At 41.0% G+C, this 20763-nt stretch overlaps 2 protein-coding genes across 2 annotated transcripts in view; one reads left to right on the plus strand and one right to left on the minus strand.

The window, feature by feature from the left end:
• LOC135514029 (sodium- and chloride-dependent GABA transporter ine-like) overlaps positions 1 to 13145 on the minus strand; it is a 36221-nt gene extending 23076 nt beyond the window's left edge. The window contains exons 1-2 of the mRNA XM_064937164.1: positions 12225 to 13145; positions 7668 to 7802 (exon numbers count right to left, since the gene is read on the minus strand). Of these exons, the coding sequence (XP_064793236.1) occupies positions 7668 to 7802; positions 12225 to 12480 (391 nt within the window). The 5' untranslated portion in view covers positions 12481 to 13145. The remainder of the gene's footprint in view (positions 1 to 7667; positions 7803 to 12224) is intronic.
• A 4214-nt stretch (positions 13146 to 17359) lies between these two features.
• Positions 17360 to 20763, plus strand: part of LOC135514030 (LIM domain kinase 2-like) — a 65225-nt gene continuing 61821 nt past the window's right edge. Inside the window, exons 1-2 of the mRNA XM_064937165.1 lie at positions 17360 to 17573; positions 20208 to 20304. Of these exons, the coding sequence (XP_064793237.1) occupies positions 17558 to 17573; positions 20208 to 20304 (113 nt within the window). The 5' untranslated portion in view covers positions 17360 to 17557. The remainder of the gene's footprint in view (positions 17574 to 20207; positions 20305 to 20763) is intronic.

Below are 20763 nucleotides of genomic sequence, written 5' to 3' on the forward strand. Positions count from 1 at the left end.
TGCCACATTAAAATCCACTGAGCTCTTCAGTAAGGTCATTCTACTGACAATGTTAGTATATGGAGATTGCATGGCTATATGCTTGATTTTATACACCTGTCAGCAACGGGTCCACAAAAGGGGTGTCCATATACTTTGGTGTATACATAGTGTAGATGTGACTCCTTCCTAGAGGATGTTGGCTGGTTTGATCTGATATCTTAGTTTTATTACCTTTGGTTTGGTCAACAATTTGATTTTGAATACAAACAAGTCAGAACTGGTATAAATGGAATGAAGGTCTGTTATTCGCCCTCTTATCCTGTAAACTGTCCATGGAGGAAGGTTGTATGATCAATTCTCATTTCCTAGACTTCTAGGCCTCAGGCCTAGTAGGCATCTCTTTGTACATTCTTTGCTATGTTAAATGTCAGTATTGCTCTGTATCTGTAAGCTTTATGCCTTTGTGAATCCATTCATTCTACAACATTATTAAATAATACTTGCGTTTTGCATTCGCTTCTCATGACCATTCCTTGATCTTAGTCAGCTAAAACGCACAATACTTGAATGCACATTGTTTTACTATAATCACATCATTGTATTTGTCACATGCTTCGTTAACAACAGGTATAGACTAACAGTAAAATGCTTACATACGGACCTCTCCCAACAGTGCAGAAATAAAGGACAAATTAATATCAAATGGAGTCAGTCAGGTCTATCAACTGTAGATTGTTAAATATTATTGATCACTACACTAACAAGTGGGCTACACATTGTTACTGCATGCATGGTATAGTGTAAATACTCATGAGTGGGAGTTGACTGCATTCATTTTCTAATCTTTTATTCAGTGAAGTCCAAACCCAGTAGGCTATTCGTCCAATGCATAATGTGTAAATAACTGATGTCAACAAAAGGTGTAGCATATTTTTAAGACCCAATTTTGAGTCGTGTCGGAGTACGATTACTTGCACAGTAATAATTTGATATTAAAACAGATTGTCAGTAGGCAGATTATGCAAAAGTCACATATACCTTAACTCTGCTTAACTTAAAAATCGGCGTAAAGTCCAAATTTAAGAATACGCCAATTAAAACACCTGGTTCTGAGCGATCTTTCAAATAATTAGAACAAGTAAACACCTTACAATAGGCATTACAGCTATTTGATCAGCGCATGTGCTAGCACCAGCCGAGCGAGCCTCCCTATTTAGCGCGAGTGTAGTGCGTTCGGCACAACTGAATGCCCTCAAAGTATTCACACCCCTCGACTTTTTCCACATTTTGTTGTGTTACAACCTGAATTTAAAATTGATTCAATTGAGCTGTTTTTGTCACTGGTCTACACACAATACGGCATAATGTGAAAATGGAATTAAGTTTTGCAAATTTTATGAAAATAAAAAGCTGAAATGAGTCAAGTAGTCAACCCCTTTGTTATGGCAAGTCTAAATAAGATCAGGAGTAAACATGTGCTTAACAAGTCACAGGGACTCACTGTGTGCAATAATTTAGTTCAACATGATCTTTGAATGACTACCTCATCTCTATAACCCACACATACAGATAATTGTAAGGTCACTCAGTCGAGCAGTGAATTTCAACCACAGATTCAACCACAAAAGACCAGGGAGGTTTTCCAATGCCTCGCAAAGAAGGGCCTCGTCCAGCTGTATTGGATGTTCCAAATTGTGTCCAGTGCTGGTTTGACATTTGAGCAGAAAAAGGAGTTACTTTTATTGCAGCTACAACGTGACAACGATCTGGAAAGGTTTGAGCAGGATACGGAACAAGCTAAACTGCGGTTGCAATATCAGCGGTTAGAACTTGTCAGAGAAGGCAAGCTTTTAGGTGAATCTTCTTTTGAGAAAGACTATTCAAGCTCCCCAATGGGACGCTCTTCCCTTGGTCGTTCTCCGCCTTTTGACGTTGCTATTAATCTCCAGTTGTTGCCTAACATCTTTTTGAAAAGGATCCTGATCTATTTTTTTACGTTATTTGAACAGACTCTCTGGCTTGGCCTGATGCAGACCGTACTTTGATGCTACAGTGTGTTTTGACCGGTAAGGCGCACTCATCTCTTAGCGCACTCATCTCTTAGCACCGATTACGTAAAAGGTTGCCGTCCTGCATGCTTATGAGTTGGTCCCTGAAGCGTATAGATAGCGCTTCAGAACGTTGCAGAAAGGTGAAAAACAGTCCCGAGTTGAGTTATCAATTCAATCGTTGATGTACTCGTCATGATGCAAGTAGAATCTGTAATTATTGTCAAGGTGAAGGGCACTGGAAGAACGAATGTCCTATCCTTGGTAAAAAGGCAGCAGATTGGCCAGCAGAAATGTAAAACCTGTTGCATTAGCTAGGCCTGTCCCTCATGTTAATCCTGTTGCGCAAGCTCAAGAATTGTCCAAACCTTTTAGTACTGATTATTCGCCATTTGTTTCACTATTGGGAAGTGATGTGCAAGTGCCCGTAAAGATTCTGCGAGACACTGGTGCCTCAATCATTTGTTTTGGAGACTGTTCTGCCTTTTTCTATGGAGACAGATACAGGAACCAGTGTCCTGATTCAAGGGATAGGTTTGAATACATTGTCTGTACCCTTGCACAAAGTCAAACTTATATCTGACCTAGCGCAAGGTGAGTTTTCCCTTGGTGTGTCCCTTTTTTTCCCGTTGACAGTGTTCATGTGATTTTGGGGAACAACTTAGCCGGTAGTCGTGTCTCCTCTGGTGGTTTCTTAATCCATACATGGGATGGGTATATCAATGAAAACGTAGAGATTCCCGGAGGTATTCTCTGCATGCGCCGTGACTCGTGCTATGAGCCGTGCTGACACTACGGTCAAAACTAAACTTACACAACACATTGCCGAACAGTTAGATAATCCGTTAAATGATTTACCTTTGCCTATGTCCTGTAGTGATCTTGTGATGGAGTAGTCCACTGATCCTACTGTAAAAAGGTTTATTTGATCAAGTACTTCTGGTTGAGGTGGTAAGGAGAGCTGCCCAGGGTTACTACATTCAAGATCAGTTGTTGGTGAGGAAATGAACGCCTCACAGCAAAGGTTTTGTGGGTGACACTATTGTTCCTTCTAAGCTTTGAGATCTAGTTTTTAAAACATCTCATGACGTTTTTGGTCACTTAGGTTTTACTAAGCCCTATGATAGAATTGTGGCCTCGTCAGCTGACTGGGTAGCCTAATCAGATGTTAAGGTCAGTCCCGCTACAGGCCAGCCATTTGAGCATTTGATTATTTATGGTGTTGGACCCTTACCCTATTCTAAAGCTGGTAGCACCTACATGTTAACTGTAATGTGTCAGACTACAAGACATTCTGCAGCCTATCCACTTCGCAACATTACCTCTAAGTCTGTTGTGAAGGCTTGTCACAGTTCATCTCAATTTCTTGAACACCTAAGGTGATTCAGAGCGATCAGGGTTCCAACTTCACTTCGCACATATTTGCACAAGTCTTGCGACAATTGCGTATAAAACATAATCAGGCCAGTGCTTATCATGCGCAGAGTCAAGGAGGCCTTGAGCGTTTTTAAGCAGACTTTGAAGTTAATGCTATGTGCACACTGCACTGAATTACAACGTGACTGGGAAGAGTGGTTACCCTGGTTGCTACTCGCTGTTAAAGAAGTATCACAAGAGAGCACTGGGTTCAGTCCTAATGACCTTGTTTTTGGGCATACTGTGTGGTCCCCTTGCTGTATTAAAAGGAGGATTGGATGGTGGTTGGGCCTCCCAAAAATGTTTTGTCATATGTTAGCAGTTTCCGACACAGGTTGTATGTAGCTTGTGAAATGACTAAAGAAAAACTAGCATCCTCTCAGGTGAGGCTGAAAAGGTTGTTTGACCGGCGAGCTGTGCTCGTTTCTCTTCTGAATTTGCTAAATCAAAACTGTGTGCTAAAACTGACGTGGTTAGTCCTGTTCTTTTGGTGGAATCAGTTGATCCGAGGTTAACCACTCCACATAGTGTGATGGTGAGGGGGTGCCGGGCCCTGATGGTATTTTGCAGGGTAGGTTGATGAAGTCCCTTGCAAACTTTTTGTTGTTGGGTTTGTTGGGTCACATATCTGATGATTGTCAAGCAGAGTTAACTGATTTGATCACTGAGTTTGTCTGTCTGCTGACACCTTCTCGTACACATTTGGTAGTGCATGATATTGTTTGGATTGTTGTCCCCATTAAACAACGTTTTTATTGTGTCTCATTGGAGAAGCTACGTCACTTGGACTCAGGGATTGAGTACATGCTAGTTAATGATATCGCTGTACCATCATTCTCCAGTTAGGCCTCCCCGTGTCTCTTGGTGAGCAAGCCAGATGGTTCTCTTAGATTTTGCACGGACTACCGTAAGGTTAGTGTGACAAAACCGGACTGTTACCCACTCCCACGGATGGAAGATTGTGTTGATCAGGTTGGTGCTGCCCGGTTTGTCAGCTAGTTTGATTTGCTGAAGGGTTACTGGCAGGTGCCTTTGTCATCAAAAGCTTGTGAAATATCTGGTTTTATTACTCCTGTAGGTCTTTTCTCCTATACAGACATGAGTCATACGCAAAGCTCCTGCTACGTCTCAGCGTCTTATGAATAGGGTGATCTCTGGCCTTGAAGGCTATGCTGTTTATCTAGATGATGTGGTTGTTTATAGTGACACTTGGGAGCGACATCTGGTGCGGATACGGACTCTGAGCGTTTGGCTGAGGCCTGTCTCACTGGGAACTTAGCCAAATGTGAGATTCCCCAGGCAACAGTGATCTACCTCGGCAGAGTGGTCTTGTTCTCCTGGTGCGGGCTAAAGAGGCCGCTATCGATCGGTTTCCACCACCAAGAAGGAGCTGCAACGCTTCCTAGGTATGTCTGGGTATTTTGCTGCAACTGCTCCACAGTTGTAGCACCTTTGATCTATTGAAGAGGGCTGATTTCATCTGGTTTTCCTGCTGTCAGAGTGCTTTTGAAAATGTGAAACTGCTTCTTAGCTCTGACACTGTGTTGGCTGCCCCACAATTGGAACAGCCTTTCAGCCTATATGTGGATGCCAGTAATGTGGAGGCAGGTGCCGTGTTGCTTCAAGCAGATGAAGGAGGTGTTGAACATCCTGTTAGCCATTTCTCCTGAAAGTTTAACAGCTATCAGTTGAATTATTCAGTGGGGGAGAGGGAGGACCTTGCCTTAATCTGGGCGTTGCAGCATTTTGAGGTATATGTGGGGTTGGGTGTGGTCCCTATTGTGGTTAACACTGACCACAACCCCTTTACTTTCCTGCACACCATGCTTTGCCTAAATCGCAGGATTATGCGCTGATGTTTGTTCCTGCAGGCGTTCCATTTGGATCTACAACATGTAGATAATGTGGTGGCTGATGCGCTTTCCCGTGCACCACTTTAGTCAATCTTTGGACACCTTTGTTGCGTTTGTTTTTCTTTTTGGTTGGTGGTCTGTACAAGGTTTATTTTGTCCTTCCCATTGCTCTGGCTTCTGCTCTCCTGTCACCCGGTCTCCATTTCTTTCTCTTAAATTGTTGCTTCCGGGTACCGTGGTGGCAGAGGTTGGATGGGGGGGTCAATTTGGTTGGATTGGTGTCATGGGCACCTGGTGGGCCGCTTACCTTTATGGTATGTATAGTATTTTGTCTGAACCTTTATTATTTATGGTTTTTGATCAGTTGTAATTGTGGGTTTTGTTTTCGGGGTTTCGTTAGTCCCTGATTTTTATGGGAGTGGGTGTTACACCCCCCTCACGCTCCCTGCCGCCAGCTCTGTGTTTCTGCTTTTATATTTGCAGATTGGGGACAGGTGGAGCTGATTGGGTTGTTAAGGTGACAAGTTGCACCTGGGTTTGGGATCAACTAGGAGATAAAAGTTCCTGGTGCCCAGTCGTGGCTCTCTCTCTACACAAGCACCATTTTGCTTTGTCATCTGGTTGATTATGTTTTTTGATTAGGTACACCCTTACACACATGTTACCTTCATCCACCTTCAGCCTACTTTCACACATCACAGGTTAGTTTTCCTTTGTAGTTTTATACTTGGTTATTTATTTATTAATAAATCTTTTTGTTACTCCTTAACTGCCAACGTGTGGACTCCCTTGTTTGTCACCATCTATTGGTAGATGGGTAAAGATGTAAAAGACACTGAATATTCCTTTGAGCATGGTGAAGTTATTAATTGCACTTTGAATGGTGTATCAATACACTCACTCACTAAAAAGATACAGGCATCCTTCTTAACTCAGTTGCCGGAGAGTAAAGAAACTGCTCATGAGGCCAATGGTGTGACTTTAAAACAGTTACATAGTTCCTCATATCTCAGCCATTAAACTCAGGGGGGGGGGAATCAACAACATTGTAGTTACTCTACAACACTAACTGAATTGACAGAGTGAAAAGGAGGAAGCCTGTACAGAATACAAATATTCCAAAACATGCATCCTGTTTGCAACAAGGCACAAGTATTACTGCAAAAAAGTGGCAAAAGCAATTCAATTTTTGTCCTGAATAAAAAAAAGTGTTACATTTGGGGTAAATCCAATACAACACATTACTGAGTACCACTCTCCCCATTTTCAAGCATAGTAGTGGATGCATCATGTTATTGTTATGCTTGTAATCGTTAAGGACTGGGGAATTTTTCAGGATGAAAAAAAAAAAAAACGGAAAGGAGCTAAGAACAAGCAAACTCTTAGAGGAAAGCCTGGTTCAGTCTGCTTCCACCAGACACTGGGAGATGAATTCACCTTTCAGTAGGACAATAACCTAAAACCCAAGGCCAAATCTACACTGGAGTTGCTTACTAAGAAGACAGTGAATGTCCCAAGTGGCCGAGTTACAGTTTTGACCTAAATCCTCTTGAAAATCTATAACAAGACCTGAAAATGGTTGTCTAGCAATGATCAATAACCAATTTGACAGAGCTTGAAGAATTTTGAAAATAATAAAATGGACAAATGTTGGAAAGCTCTTTGATATTTCTGTATTTCATTTTCAATACATTTGCAAAAATGTCCAACATGTTTTCACTTTGTCATTATGGGGTATTGTGTGTAGATTGATGAAGGAAAAAAAATGATTGAATCCATTTTCAATAGCACAACAAAATGTGGAATAAGTCAAGGGATAGGAATACTTTCTGAAGGCACTGTATGAATCTTTTTAGTTTTCACATACAAACTTTACATGTCTGAACTCAGAATCAAATATGCTTCCGAAAAATAACATGGTCTCGGTGGTAGAACATTTATTCTGCATTTATCAGAGTGCCATCAGGTAGCTTGATTTCAGATGTGTCCGTGTAAACAGGATTATTAGGGAAATCGGTGTAATCAAACTATTTTATTAAATCTGACCAGACTATAATCGCATTACCGGGTACATGTAACCATGCGCAATGTTGAGTGACACCGGAACCTGATAAGACCGTTTATTTATCCCTTCCCCTTTTGAACAGTGGCAAACTGAGCCTCCATGTGTGAATACCTTTACCTCTGCCAAGTAGGCCTATTGTTTGTATGCACTTATTAAAACACCATTGCCTCTTTGCTGGACTGTTCCACGTTGACTAAAAACAAACAGGAAATGTTAGTTAAATGCTTAATAAAACCAGCCTGTGGCTGTTCTTACACAGAATGTGAGGCCTTGGTAAACAATAGGACTGTGGATTTCACTTACCTTTGAACAAGGGGCAGATTTTGGCTAGAGCGTGCACTGGTCCCAGTCGGGTATACTGTCCAATGGCAAACTCCATGAAGAGCAGGGGGATTCCACACAGAAACAGCATGAGAAAGTAAGGAATGAGGAAGGCACCTAAAAGAAGGAAGTGAAGGACACAAATAGATTAGTAATATAAGAACAGTAAAATCCTTTTCTTGATTCATTTGTGAGTCATTACAGACGACCGTGAATCTGTTCCACGGTTGTGACTAGACGAAGAACAGCTACGACCGGAAGTGACTTTTCGTAGCACGTTAGGAGAGCATTTTAGCTAACCCTAACCCTTTTCCTAACCTTCACCTAATTCTCCTAACCTGCTGCTTAAGTTCTAAGATGCTACGAAAGTCTCTTTCGGTCTCGTAGACAACTTGTTCTGCAGGTGCTAGTTAGAAAAATAAACCAGAATTGATCATTAGTTTAGAGAAGACAAAGGACCAGGATAGAAATCATATCAGATGACAGTAAATACACTATACAGTGCCTTCAGAAAGTACTCACACCCCTTGACTTTTTCCACATTTTTTTTTAAATATTTTATAGCCTTATTCTAAAATTGATTTAACTGTTTATTCCTCCAGAGATGTTAGATCAGGTTCAAGTCTGTGCTCTGGCTGGGCCACTCAAGGACATTCAGACTTGTCCCGAAACCACTCCTGCGTTGTCTTGGCTGTGCTTAGGGTCATTGTCCTGTTAGAATGTGAACATTCAACCCAGTCTAAGGTCCTGAGTGCTCTGGAGCAGGTTTTCATCAAGAATCTCTTTGTACTTTGCTCCGTTCATCTTTGCCTCGATCCTGACTAGTCTCCCAGTCCCTGCCGCTGACAAATATCCCCACAGCATGATGCTGCCACCAACATGCCAAAGAGTTCAATTTTGGTTTCATCAGACCAGAGAATTTGGTTTCTCATGGTCTGAGATCCTTTAAGAAAACTCCAAGTGGGCTGTCATGTGCCTTTTACTGAGGAGTGGCTTCCGTCTGGCCACTACCATAAAGGCCTGATTGGTGTAGTGCTGCAGAGATGGTTGTCCTTTCGGGAGGTTCTCCCATATGACAACTAGCTAAACACTAAGAAGGATGAATAGACAACACATAGTGTCTTACTATAATGACAGTGTCTAATTTCCCTACGTTACAACTAAGATAGTCATTACAGCAGTATACTTGTTTCAAGCCCTCCGGTGAGGGAATGAGATACAGGCTCCTCATTGTAATTTTGACGGGTGTGATCTGATTTTGAAGTCGCAGACAGGGCTACCTCATCACGAGCCCGACTCATGTCCGCTACATTCAACCCCCTCCTCTGACCTCTGAACACTGGTCTCACGTGGGAGAAATCCCCGTCTTGACCATTAGACCAAGAGGGCTCCCTCATCAAGAGACCCTCATGTCTGCTACATAATCTGGGATGTGAATGAATGACAGAGGAATTTAGTGCCTGCTAATTTAGTGCCTGAGCAAACCAGTGTGACGTGTCTGTCAAGGTAGCACCTTTCTGTTATACAGTGAGGTCCGTGGCAAGGTTTATAAACACAAAGACACCATCGCTGAACTTTGACTTTGGGGTTAGGGAAGCTATTGGAAACCCCATGGCAAGGCAGAAGAGGGCAACGCATGCTGAACATGGAACAAAAGTGCTCCGTTTGATTTTGAGAGGGTTTTCTTGAAAATAAATTGTAGCCTACGTTGCTACCATGACAAAGACCAAAGCCAGGTGGGAGTACCATGTGAAGTGTTATGGTTGCAGCGTCACCTATTAAGGCCTATTGTTTTAGGGTGTTGCTATTGGCCACCAAGTGCTAAGTCAGTATCTAGATCATGTGTGTGAAATGCTTGATAGTGTGTGTGATGTTAACAGAGTTCCAGTCAGTATCAGAGTGGGTGATTAACAATAACATGGTCTTAAATACATCTAAAATGATAAGCAATGTATTTGTCTCAAAACATTTTCTAAGACCGAAACCTCAACTGGAGTTGTGTATAAAGGGTGAGACCAGTTATCATGATTAGGCCATATTGACAACGTTGTTGTGAAGATGAGGAGGAGTATGTCTGTTATAAAAAGATATTCTGCGTTTGACACAAATCAACTAGTTGTTCAGGCTCTGGTCTTGTCCCATCTTGATTACTGTCCGGTAATATGGTCAAGTGCAGCAAAGAAAGATCTAGCAAAAATGTAGCTTGCTCAAAACAGAGTAGCACGCCTTGCCCTGAACTGCACATACAGAACTAACATCAACAACATGTATGCCAGTCTTTCATTTTTGACGGTTTACGAGAGATTAACTGATTCTCTTGTAGTTTGCATAATCAAATAACATTCAGCTCAGACACACAAACAGGGGTCTCTTCACAATCCCCAAGTTCAAAATGAATTCACGACAACATACAGTTCTATACACGGCCATGTTAGCATGGAACTCCCTTCCATCTCCAATTACTCAAGCAAACAAAATTACCATTAAAAACGATTAAACAACATTTAAGGGAATGGTGGGGACACGCACACACACATTACACAATATTTGTTGTTGTATTGTATGTACTATTTTTTATGTTGTATATCATTGCATTTTACATTTCTGTGACTGTCCTTGTCTATCAGTGTAGCTGTGTTTTGTTACTTGTCATGTTTGTGTGGACCCCAGGATGCTGCTGCTTCGGCAAACGATAACGGGGATCGAATAAACTATAAACAGGGAAATACAACAGAACACAATCATCAGTGTCTGTTGAGGTTTTTGTTGTTTTGCTGTGTCATTCTTGATTGGACTTCATCTCAGCTAGATAGGAACTGTGCCAGACAAGCCAAAGCAATGCAAAGTCATGACATTAAACAAATAGAAAACCAGTGATGCCATTGAAACAAATTGCTTGGTCATCGTTGTGTACTTGTGTCCTCCTCACACTTATAGTAAACTATCATAATAATTTACCTAGCGGTTCATTTTCAGCATGGAACATACTTCTTCTGATGTACTTATGTGTGTCTTGTTTCAGGACATTTATCACCTTGTTAATTACTGTCAGTTATGTTCAAGGTTTTTTGTTGTTGTTGCAAAAACAGGAAAACCACAACTGGTTGGCCAAGAACTAACTTTTCAAAATCTCTTTTGTTCCTCTGTGGCACAATTTAAACTCATAGATCAGAAGTCTAAAAAGTGAGGGTGGTGCAGTGAGTCATACTGGATTACAACCATTGGTTTCATCTCCCCAAAAAATGTACATAGTAACATCCGGGAGAGTTGCCTCTTGGCTCTTTCAAGAAGTCCACTTCATAACATCAAAGTTAATTCCAACCTGGTGTAGCCTTGGCGTAGTTTAGCTAAATCCTATTCTAAAGACATGCAAGTAAGATTTGATCAGCACGAAGTGGGTAAAATGGCATACATCCATCTAGAAAGAAACATCCAACATCAATAAAAGTCGACATCTGCGCTCCTGCTGAAATATAATTAGCATAATTTTAAAAAATCCCTATAAAAATGTGTCAGTTTTAGCTATAAATATGTTTGTTTTTTTGCATTGGATGCGTCTCAATCCACTGTATCCGACATTGTTGCTCTTCACAGATCTGCAGTGAAAGTTGACAGAGCTAGAACAGTGTTTGTCAGACCATGAGACATCCCAAAAAACAGTCTTCTCACAAAATCGTCTGTAGCATCCAAACGGTTTGGCCAACAAACTATTACTCTATGGAAAGATGACTCTCACAAACACGATGGTGTTCTCCGTTTTGCTATACGACCCCCCACAAGCATCTTGGGACACATCTGAAGTTGGTACAACTGATCTACCAACTTCTCACTGTAGCGTCCAAACAGTTTGTTCTACATACTAATATGACCCTCTCTGGGGAAAAGTGAGACTCTCACAAACTTGTTGGTTGTTTTGCTCTATGACACCTACAGACCTCCCAAGACTTGTCTGTATGTTCACCGGTACCAGTTGGAAACAATAATGGAAGTTAATATGGAGACTGTTTAGTGACAAAAATAAGGAGTTAAATACATGTATTAAAAAATGTTATAAAAGCCTAAGCCCCAGTTAGACAGGGCTTTGACTGTAATGGGTTAAGCAATGAATACATTATCTTTATTCTGAAAGCAAGTCCTTGTTTAATTGTGAAAACACTCATCTCTGTTTGAGACCATTGTTCAACCAAAGGCACTCACATGTGGCTCATGAAGGTTAGCCTACAGGGTTGCATTTTACATTTACATTTAAGTCATTTAGCAGACGCTCTTATCCAGAGCGACTTACAAATTATGGCATGTGCCTAAACTGATTCAGTAATTAGACTGGTTTATAAATTAAACAAACCAAAAAAATCGTCCTGCACCCGCATTCTGTATTTACATTTCCACATGTTCAGGATCTGACTTATGCATAATAGCAGTATGGAACGCACACACTTTAAATCTAGATTATTGACATTACCCCTCCCCTTCCGTTGTTCTGACAGTATTTTATAGATGATGGACCCAAAGACTCAACAATAGCCTACATGTGCTTACCTCCACCGCTCCTGTAGCAGAGGTATGGAAACCGCCACACGTTCCCAAGTCCAACCGCGTACCCCACCGATGCAAGGACAAACTCAATGCGGCGACCCCAGATGGCTCTTTCTGCAGTCACGTGCCCCACTTTCTTTGGTAACATACTCTCTACGTTTAAGGGTGCTTTCAGAGCGATATTCGTCTCCTCTTTGTATACCCCATGACGAATGGATAGTTTGGTGGTGGATGCTGCATTTTCGGACCCCACTCCCATTTTAACTTGTAGGCTAGTAGTCTTTAACTCCCACCAAACAATTTCAATTACGATATGGGCTATTATGCTACTATTACTAAACAGATAATATCACTTCAATTTACACATACGCTAAATGTTACGAAAACCTTTATTTCATAACCGTTATTCTGCATATTATGACAAAGCATAGACCAAGAAATTGATAAGACACACGACTAAGATATGTCTAAGTCAAAGACAATCCCGACAACTAAATTCCTTATGAAACACAATTGTATTGCAAGTAGCTTAAAGTCTATGACGTGCGCTATCTCATTCAATAACTGCCTGACATATAACAAGATAAAAATGCCCTGATCTACTCCTAATTAACATGCAGACTAATATGCCCTAAACTCCCGGTAACCCACCACAACATTGACCTGCAAGTTATCATACTACCTGCTTATGTACCATCAGTGTTACACAAAAAAAATGTTCGGTAACCCGCCCCCACGTGCCGTAATTTTCCGTTAGCGACCATGTATAATAATATGGTTTTGTTTCCGCCCCGACAATTTGAGTCGTTGTCCCAAAATCGGAAATGCAGGCGGTCTGCTTATTACCGCTTGGACAAATTTTGACGAAAGTAGACCCTTTCGTTCCCCTCTTCCTCTCTGGTAGCGATGACCTTCTGACGAGCGCGAATATGATGTCCGATGTAGCCCCACCCCTCATCCAACGTCTCTGTCTTATTGGCGCTGAAGGTCTTAGTGTTACGTGTTATAATACCCCCTAGGACTAACTCAACTGTCCTTTGTAAATTCTTTTAAGTATACTTGTATTCACATTTTTTATCGATGTATTAATTGTAATACAAATAAATGAAATAAAATAGAAAACATTTTCAGTGGAAGAGAAAACAGATGAACACTTCATTTACAACCCATGACTCAAATCAATTTCACTGTATGAAGACATATCATTAGATGTACTTCCAACGACTGTTCGAATAGGCTTACTGTTAAAGCTAGAGTCCTTAACTGAAACAATAACAAAGACCCGCCTCAGTTGATGGGCCTTGAGAACTCTCAAATTAATAAATTAATAGATGCAAGGACTGACCCTCCACTATATCAAAATGATAGTTTTAACCATGTTTTGAGGCTATACAGTGTTTGTTGTCCCCACGATGAAATCGGGGAGGGGACTGTGAATCTTTCTCCATCCATAAGTACTTTAGTTACACGCGATATCTCATACAGCACTGGCCCGATTTTGATGAAACCTGGGTGAATGCTGCGTCTTGCCATAGAGATCCGGCATTTAAAAAAATCACTGATTGGCCCAAGGCGGAAGCTGTAGTAATTCACAGAAATGTGTTAGTCGCATGCAATATCTCAAATGGCCCAAGGGGAGCGCTTCAACATTCGTGGGGAATGACATTTTTAACCTTTATTAAACAAGGCAAGTCGGATAAGAACAAATTCTTATTTACAATGACAGTCTACCGGGGAACAATGAGTTAACCGCCTTGTTCAGGAGCAGAACAACAGATCAGCTCGGGGATTCGATCCAGCAACCTTTCGGTTACTGGCCCAACTCTCTAACCACCTGCCCCCCCAAAAATGTTAACATTTATTGCCTTGTTAACACACATATATTTTGGGTTCTGATGGGGTACGACACTCTATTATACAAGCAAACATAGAGATTTACACGGTAATCAAAACGTCACGCCAGCATGAGCCTACACGAAAAACAGCCCATATTTTAAAGTGTTTCTAAAATCCCCTATGGGAAAAATGAATGGTGGAAAAAATATTGGAACCATTTCCCTGTTTGACTGCTAGGTTTTAGGGGTTTTATTAATGTATTTTTTACACTGGTGGGGGAATGCCAAGACTGAGGCACGGTGGCATCAACACAGCGTCCTCGGTCAGTCATCTCGTGTATAGATAAATCATTGGTTCAATATAATGACATATAACCTCAGCAAAAAAATAAACTTCCTCTCACTGTCAACTGCGTTTATTTTCAGCAAACTTAACATATGTAAATATTTGTATGAACATAAGATTCAACAACTGAGACATAAACTGAACAAGTTCCACAGACATGTGACTAACAGAAATTGAATAATGTGTCCCTGAACAAAGGGGAGGGGGGGGGGGGGGTCAAACAGCTGCATTAAGTACTGCAGTGCATCTCCTCCTCATGGATTGCTCCAGATTTGCCAGTTCTTGCTGTGATATGTTACCCCACTCTTCCACTAAGGCACCTGCAAGTTCCCAGACATTTCTGGGGGGAATGGCCTTGCCCTCACCCTCCAGTCCAAAAGGTCCTAGATGTGCACAATGGGATTGAAATCCGGGCTCTTCGCTGGCCATGGCAGAGCACTTACATTCCTGTCTTGTAGGAAATCACGTACAGAGCGAGCAGTATGGCTGGTGGCAGAATGAGCCTGCAGGAAGGGTACCACATTAGGGAGGAGGATGGCTTCCCTGTAACGCACAGCATTGCCTGGAATAACAAAAAGCTCAGTCCGATGATGCTGTGATGCCGCCCCAGATCATGACAGACCCTCCACCTCCAAATCGATTCCGCCAGAGTGCAGGCCTTGGTGTAATGTTCATTCCTTCGACGATAAACGCGAATCCGACTATCACCCCTGGTGAGACAAAACCACAACTCGTCATTGAAGAGCACTTTTTGCCCGTCCTGTCTGGTCCAGCGACGGTGTGTTTGTGCCCATAGGCGACGTTGTTGCCTGTGATGTCTGGTGAGGACCTGCCTTACACCAGTCCTACAAGCCCTCAGACCAGCCTCTCTCAGCCTATTGAGGACAGTCTGAGCACTGATGGAGGGATTGTGCATTTCTGGTGTAACTTGGGCAGTTGTTGTTGCTATCCTGTACCTGTCCCGCAGGTGTGATGATCGGATGTACCGATTCTGTGCAGGTGTTGTTACATGTGGTCTGCCACTGCGAGGACGATCAGCGGTCTGTCTTGTCTCCCTGTAATGCTGTCTTAGGCATCTCACAGTACGGATATTGCAATTTATTGCCCTGGCCACAGCTGCAGTCCTCATGCCTCCTTGCAGCATGCCTAAGGCACGTTCACACAGATGAGCAGGGACCCTGGGCATCTTTCTTTTGGTGTTTTTCAGAGTCATTAGAAAGGCCTCTTTAGTGTCCTAAGCTTTCATAACTGTGAACTTAAATGCCTACCATCTGTACGGTCTTAATAACCGTTCCACAGGTGTAAGTTCATTAATTGTTTATGGTTCATTGAACAAGCATGGGAAACAGTGTTTAAACCCTTTACAATGAAGATCTGTGAAATTATTTGGATTTTTACAAATTATCTTTCAAAGACAGGGTCCTGAAAAAGGGACATTTATTTTTTTGCTGAGTTTATAAACCCTGGATTGCTGATGCTAGGTATTGGCAATTGAGAGACTTTAAAGTCACCCGTCTATTGGCACTCCATAGGAATGAATGCAATTCTACAGTATTTCAATTATATGTTTCAAGGACAAAATTACATTAAAAAAAATATATGTTTTTGTTGAAGTGGGGACAGTAACACTAGTACTCAATAAAAAAAAAACGACTTGAATTATTTAAAAAAAAATATATGTATATATATATATATATATATATATATATATATATATAAGCATGCATTTAGTTATTGAAATAGAGTAAATGTGTCAAATGAATGTAGACCTTATATGCATAATATATGCATTTCTATACCTTCCAAAATATTCTTTACATTCGAGGAGATGGGTGCGTGGTGCCTTCAATACAACGCCCCCTGTCTGTCATCCAGGGTTTATACCCATAATTGGTTCACTCCCGTGACGAGGCTGAGCACTAAACTAAGCCAATATAGTAATGCAGTCTGGTGATTGTTTGGGCAGTTGACATAATACTGTAGCAAGGTGGTCATTCCATTTGTGAAAATGTAACAAGAATGTCCATCAAGCAGGACAGGGTGATACAACCTCAGACACTTAAGTAAGGTTAAGTAACCACAAGAGTCGTCAACATACATTAGATAGGCACAATTACCTTAGGTAAAGCATTAAAAATGAAGTCATTAGGCCACTGCACCTCTGCAGTTGGCTGGAAACCCGACGTTGATTTCCATTGCATTTTATGTCAGGCAGAAATTAGCGTTTGGATCAGGAGTTCCTCTCACGACTTCTACAGGCCAGAATGTTGAATAACATTGTCCGTGTGGTTGGTCGTTTGGCAGTAGGAATGTGAGACAATATCCACAGGAAAGTATAATTACATCAACTTTTCAAAAAGCCTGGTAGTGCGTTCAGATTTCTACCACCTGAAGCATGCGCACAATGCATGCAGACTTGCCGAGTTCGTGCACATGTTTATAAGGTTCTGTGCATGTTTCAGGTGATAGAAATCTGAATGCACTAACAGCGATTTGAAAAGTTGATGTAGAGCCAAATGGACCAACCGCACGGGCAACTATGGCTTCCCTTAGAAGTTTCCTTCTTTCCAGCTGCTCGATTTTGAGTTACAGGGTAGCTTATTCAGTGTGATGGTTGCAATAATTTTGGTTGACTAGTGTCAAAGTCGTGTTTTATCTTCAGGTATAAGTATCCACTCGCCGCACAGACATGCTTGGGGAACAGTAGGCTATCCTGCGTGTAGGACTCATAACAAGCTGGCATAACAGATGCTCGGGGAATGTCATCATTTAAGTTATTCATATATGAAAATGGTTTAACAAAAACAATAACGTGAAATCTTTCTGGCAGTAGATGGTGCTATAGTTTCAGTGTAGGGGATATTTGCCTTTTCGGCTCCAATTTGCTCCTGTTCCAGGTGTTGCTGCTGCCGATCCCTTCCGGTCTCCGTACAGGAATTCCAACTGCATGACGTCATCCTGCCAACAAAGTAGGCTATTCCAAAACTGAACGGCGATATTTTCCTTCCTAAGAAAATGTACCCGGGATTTAAACTACAATTTCTATATACGTTTCTTGTATTCGTAGAATAAATAACCCTGAATGTAACACACACTGGATCACTGTGAGAACTTTCTGGGAAATAAAGAACAAATAACGACGACACAACAATTAGATGGAGGAGCTGGAAGGTGAGCAGTCTAAACTTCTCTCCCAGTTGATAGTTACGCTTACATGTGGATAACAATGTTGACTTTTTTAAATGTATACATGCAATCTGTTGTTTGGGGAAAGGGAAACCCAAGATAAATCGATTAGGGGGATGCACGGTCTTCGAGACTTGATACATTTGTTAGCTGATATTTGTCAAATGAGAGCTCGCTACAATGCATCTGATCATCATAACATGCATAGTTACTTTGTAACAACGTCAATGATTCTGCCATTAAGTTCGGGCAGATAATGTTACTTGAATTTAGCAGCTTAGATCAATTCATTTCAAAACTCAATATATTTATTGCATTGGAATGGAAGTCTTGTGAATGCAGGCTTTTTTTTTAGAACAAATTAAAGAGCTCAACTAAAGAGATCTAGCTGGAATCTTTATTTGCTACATATATTTTTAGACTATACAGTGCCATTCAAGTTTGGACACACCTACTCATTCAAGGGTTATTATTTATTTTTACTGTTTTCCACATTGAAGAATAATAGTGAAGACTTCAAACCTATGAAATAACACACATGGAATCATTTAGTCACCCAAAAAGTTTTAAACAAATCAAAATATATTATATATTTGAGATTCTTCAAAGGAGCCACCTTTTGCCTTGATGACAGCTTTGCACACTCTTGGCATTCTCTTAACCAGCTTCACCCGAAATGATTTTCCAACAGTCCTGAAGGAGTTCCCACATATGCTGAGCACTTGTTGGCTGCTTCTCCTTCACACTGCCTTCCGACATCCCAAACCATCTCAATTTTGTTGAGGTCATGGGGTTGTGGAGGCAACGTCATCTGATGTAGCACTCATCACTCTCCTTCTTGGTCAAATAGCCCGTACACAGCCTGGAGGTGTGTTGGGTCATTGTCCTGTTAAAAAATAAATGATATTCCCACTAAGCCCAAACCAGTTGGGATGGCGTATCGCTGCAGAATGCTGTGGTAGCCATGTTGGTTAAGTGTGCCTTGAATTTAAAAAAAAAGAAGATCACTGACGGTGTCACCAGCCAAGCACCCCCACACCATAACACCACCTTCTCCATGCTTTACGGTGGGAAATACACATGCAGAGATCATCCGTTCACCCACACGGCGTCTCACAAAGACACGAAGGTTGGAACCAAAAATCTCCAATTTGGACTCCAGACCAAAGGACAAATTTCATCCGGTCTAATGTCCATTGCTTGTGTTTCTTGGCCCAAGCAAGTCTCTTCTTATTGGTGTCCTTTTTAGTAGTGGTTTCTTTGTAGCAATTCTACCACGAAGGCCTGATTCACACAGTCTCCTCTGAACAGTTGATGTTGAGATGTGTCTGTTACATGAACTCTGTGAAGCATTCATTTGGGCTGCAATTTCTGAGTCTGGTAACTCTAATGAACTTATCCTCTGCAGCAGAGGTAACTCTGGGTCTTCCTTTCCTGTGGCGGTCCTCATGAGAGCCAGTTTCATCTAAGCGCTTTTTTAAACTTTGACCTTTATTTAACTAATCAAGTCAGTTAAGAACAAATTCTTATTTACAATGATGGCCTACCGGGGAACAGTGGGTTAACTGCCTTGTTCAGTGGCAGAATGACAGATTTTTACCTTGTCAGCTCGGGAATTCAATCCAGCAACCTTTTGGTTCAATGCTCTAACCACTAGGCTACCAGCTGCCCAGAACCTGATGGTTTTTGCGACTGTACTTGAAGAAACGTTCAAAGTTCTTGAAATTTCCATATTGACTGACCTTCAAGTCTTAAAGTAATGATGGACTGTCGTTTCTCTTTGTTTATTTGAGCTGTTCTTGCCATAATATGGACTTGGTATTTTACCAAATAGGGCTATCTTCTGTATACCACCCCTACCTTGTCACAACACAACTGTTTGGCTCAAATGCATTAAGAAGGAAAGAAATTCCACAAATTAACATTTAACAAGGCACACCTGTTAATTGAAATGCATTCCAGGTGACTATGAAGCTGGTTGAAAGAATGCCAAGAGTATGCAAAGCTGTCATCAAGGCAAAGGGCAGCTATTTGAAGAATCTCAAATAAAAAATCTATTTTGATTAGTATAACACTTTTTTTGGTTACTACATGATTCCATATGTGTTATTTCAAAGAGTTTGTGTTTTCACTATTATTATTTTCACTATTATTATACAATGTAGAAAATAGTAAAAACATTTTAAAACTTTGAATGAGTTTGTGTCCAAACTTTTGATTGGCGTGTGTGTATGTATGTATGTATGTATGAATGTATGTATATAAATAACAGAAGAATGATGCTCATGCTTGTCTAAACGTTTTCCTTTTTACTTGAGAATAATTTATAGCCTGAACATTATATTGTAAACAGCATGTGTCAGCCCATGTTCTACAAAAACATTATCCCTATAATCATTGACTGACTGTATTTGCAATTACTCAAAATTGATTGTTATTAAAGGTCAGGGAATTTCCATATATTCTTATTTTCTTAAAATATGTGTCTATGCAAACAGATTACTAGTCTCACCTTTGTTCAGTCAGTAGAATCTATACAGAAATGCATTGCTACTGTGATTTACTTTTATGAATGGATAGAGTATGCTTTTCCTGTAGTGACATAATTGAACCCTGCAGGTACAGATGGACGCCACTGTGCGGGTTGCGGGGGAACAATTCAAGACACATTCAATGTGAAGGTTCTTCAAGGAACTTGGCACAATGCCTGTTTTCAGTAAGTCATACTTTTAAATGTAGATTTCAGTTGCATTCACTGTTTAATGTTTTTTTAAATCATTTTTTTGTAGGACTTACTGTCTGTGCCGTAGACATGTGAGCTTGGTTTCCTTATGACATGGAATAAGCAGCAATGAAATTAATAGAGACAATATATTTTGTTGGTTAAAATGCAGTTTTTGACTATTTCAGGTATTCTTTGTGGTCAAATGCTGTATGCACATGCTTAGTCCTGGAGAGTTCTACATGTGGGTAGTCCTGGAGAGTTCTACATGTGGAATGTTTTAGCATCATTGTGGGCAGGTCAGTGAGGAAGAACTCTTGTATAGTGCATTCCGGTACACATCCCAGTGGCAGATACCACCATTCTACTCTTTTGAACCATTGTTGTTAGTACAACAAGTTAACAACTTAGAGGTGGTAGATGATTGTCGTCCTTTTGCCTTTTTAAAGGGGA

The sequence above is a fragment of the Oncorhynchus masou genome, chromosome 25, assembly GCF_036934945.1.
Source record: "Oncorhynchus masou masou isolate Uvic2021 chromosome 25, UVic_Omas_1.1, whole genome shotgun sequence".
NCBI lineage: Eukaryota > Metazoa > Chordata > Actinopteri > Salmoniformes > Salmonidae > Oncorhynchus > Oncorhynchus masou.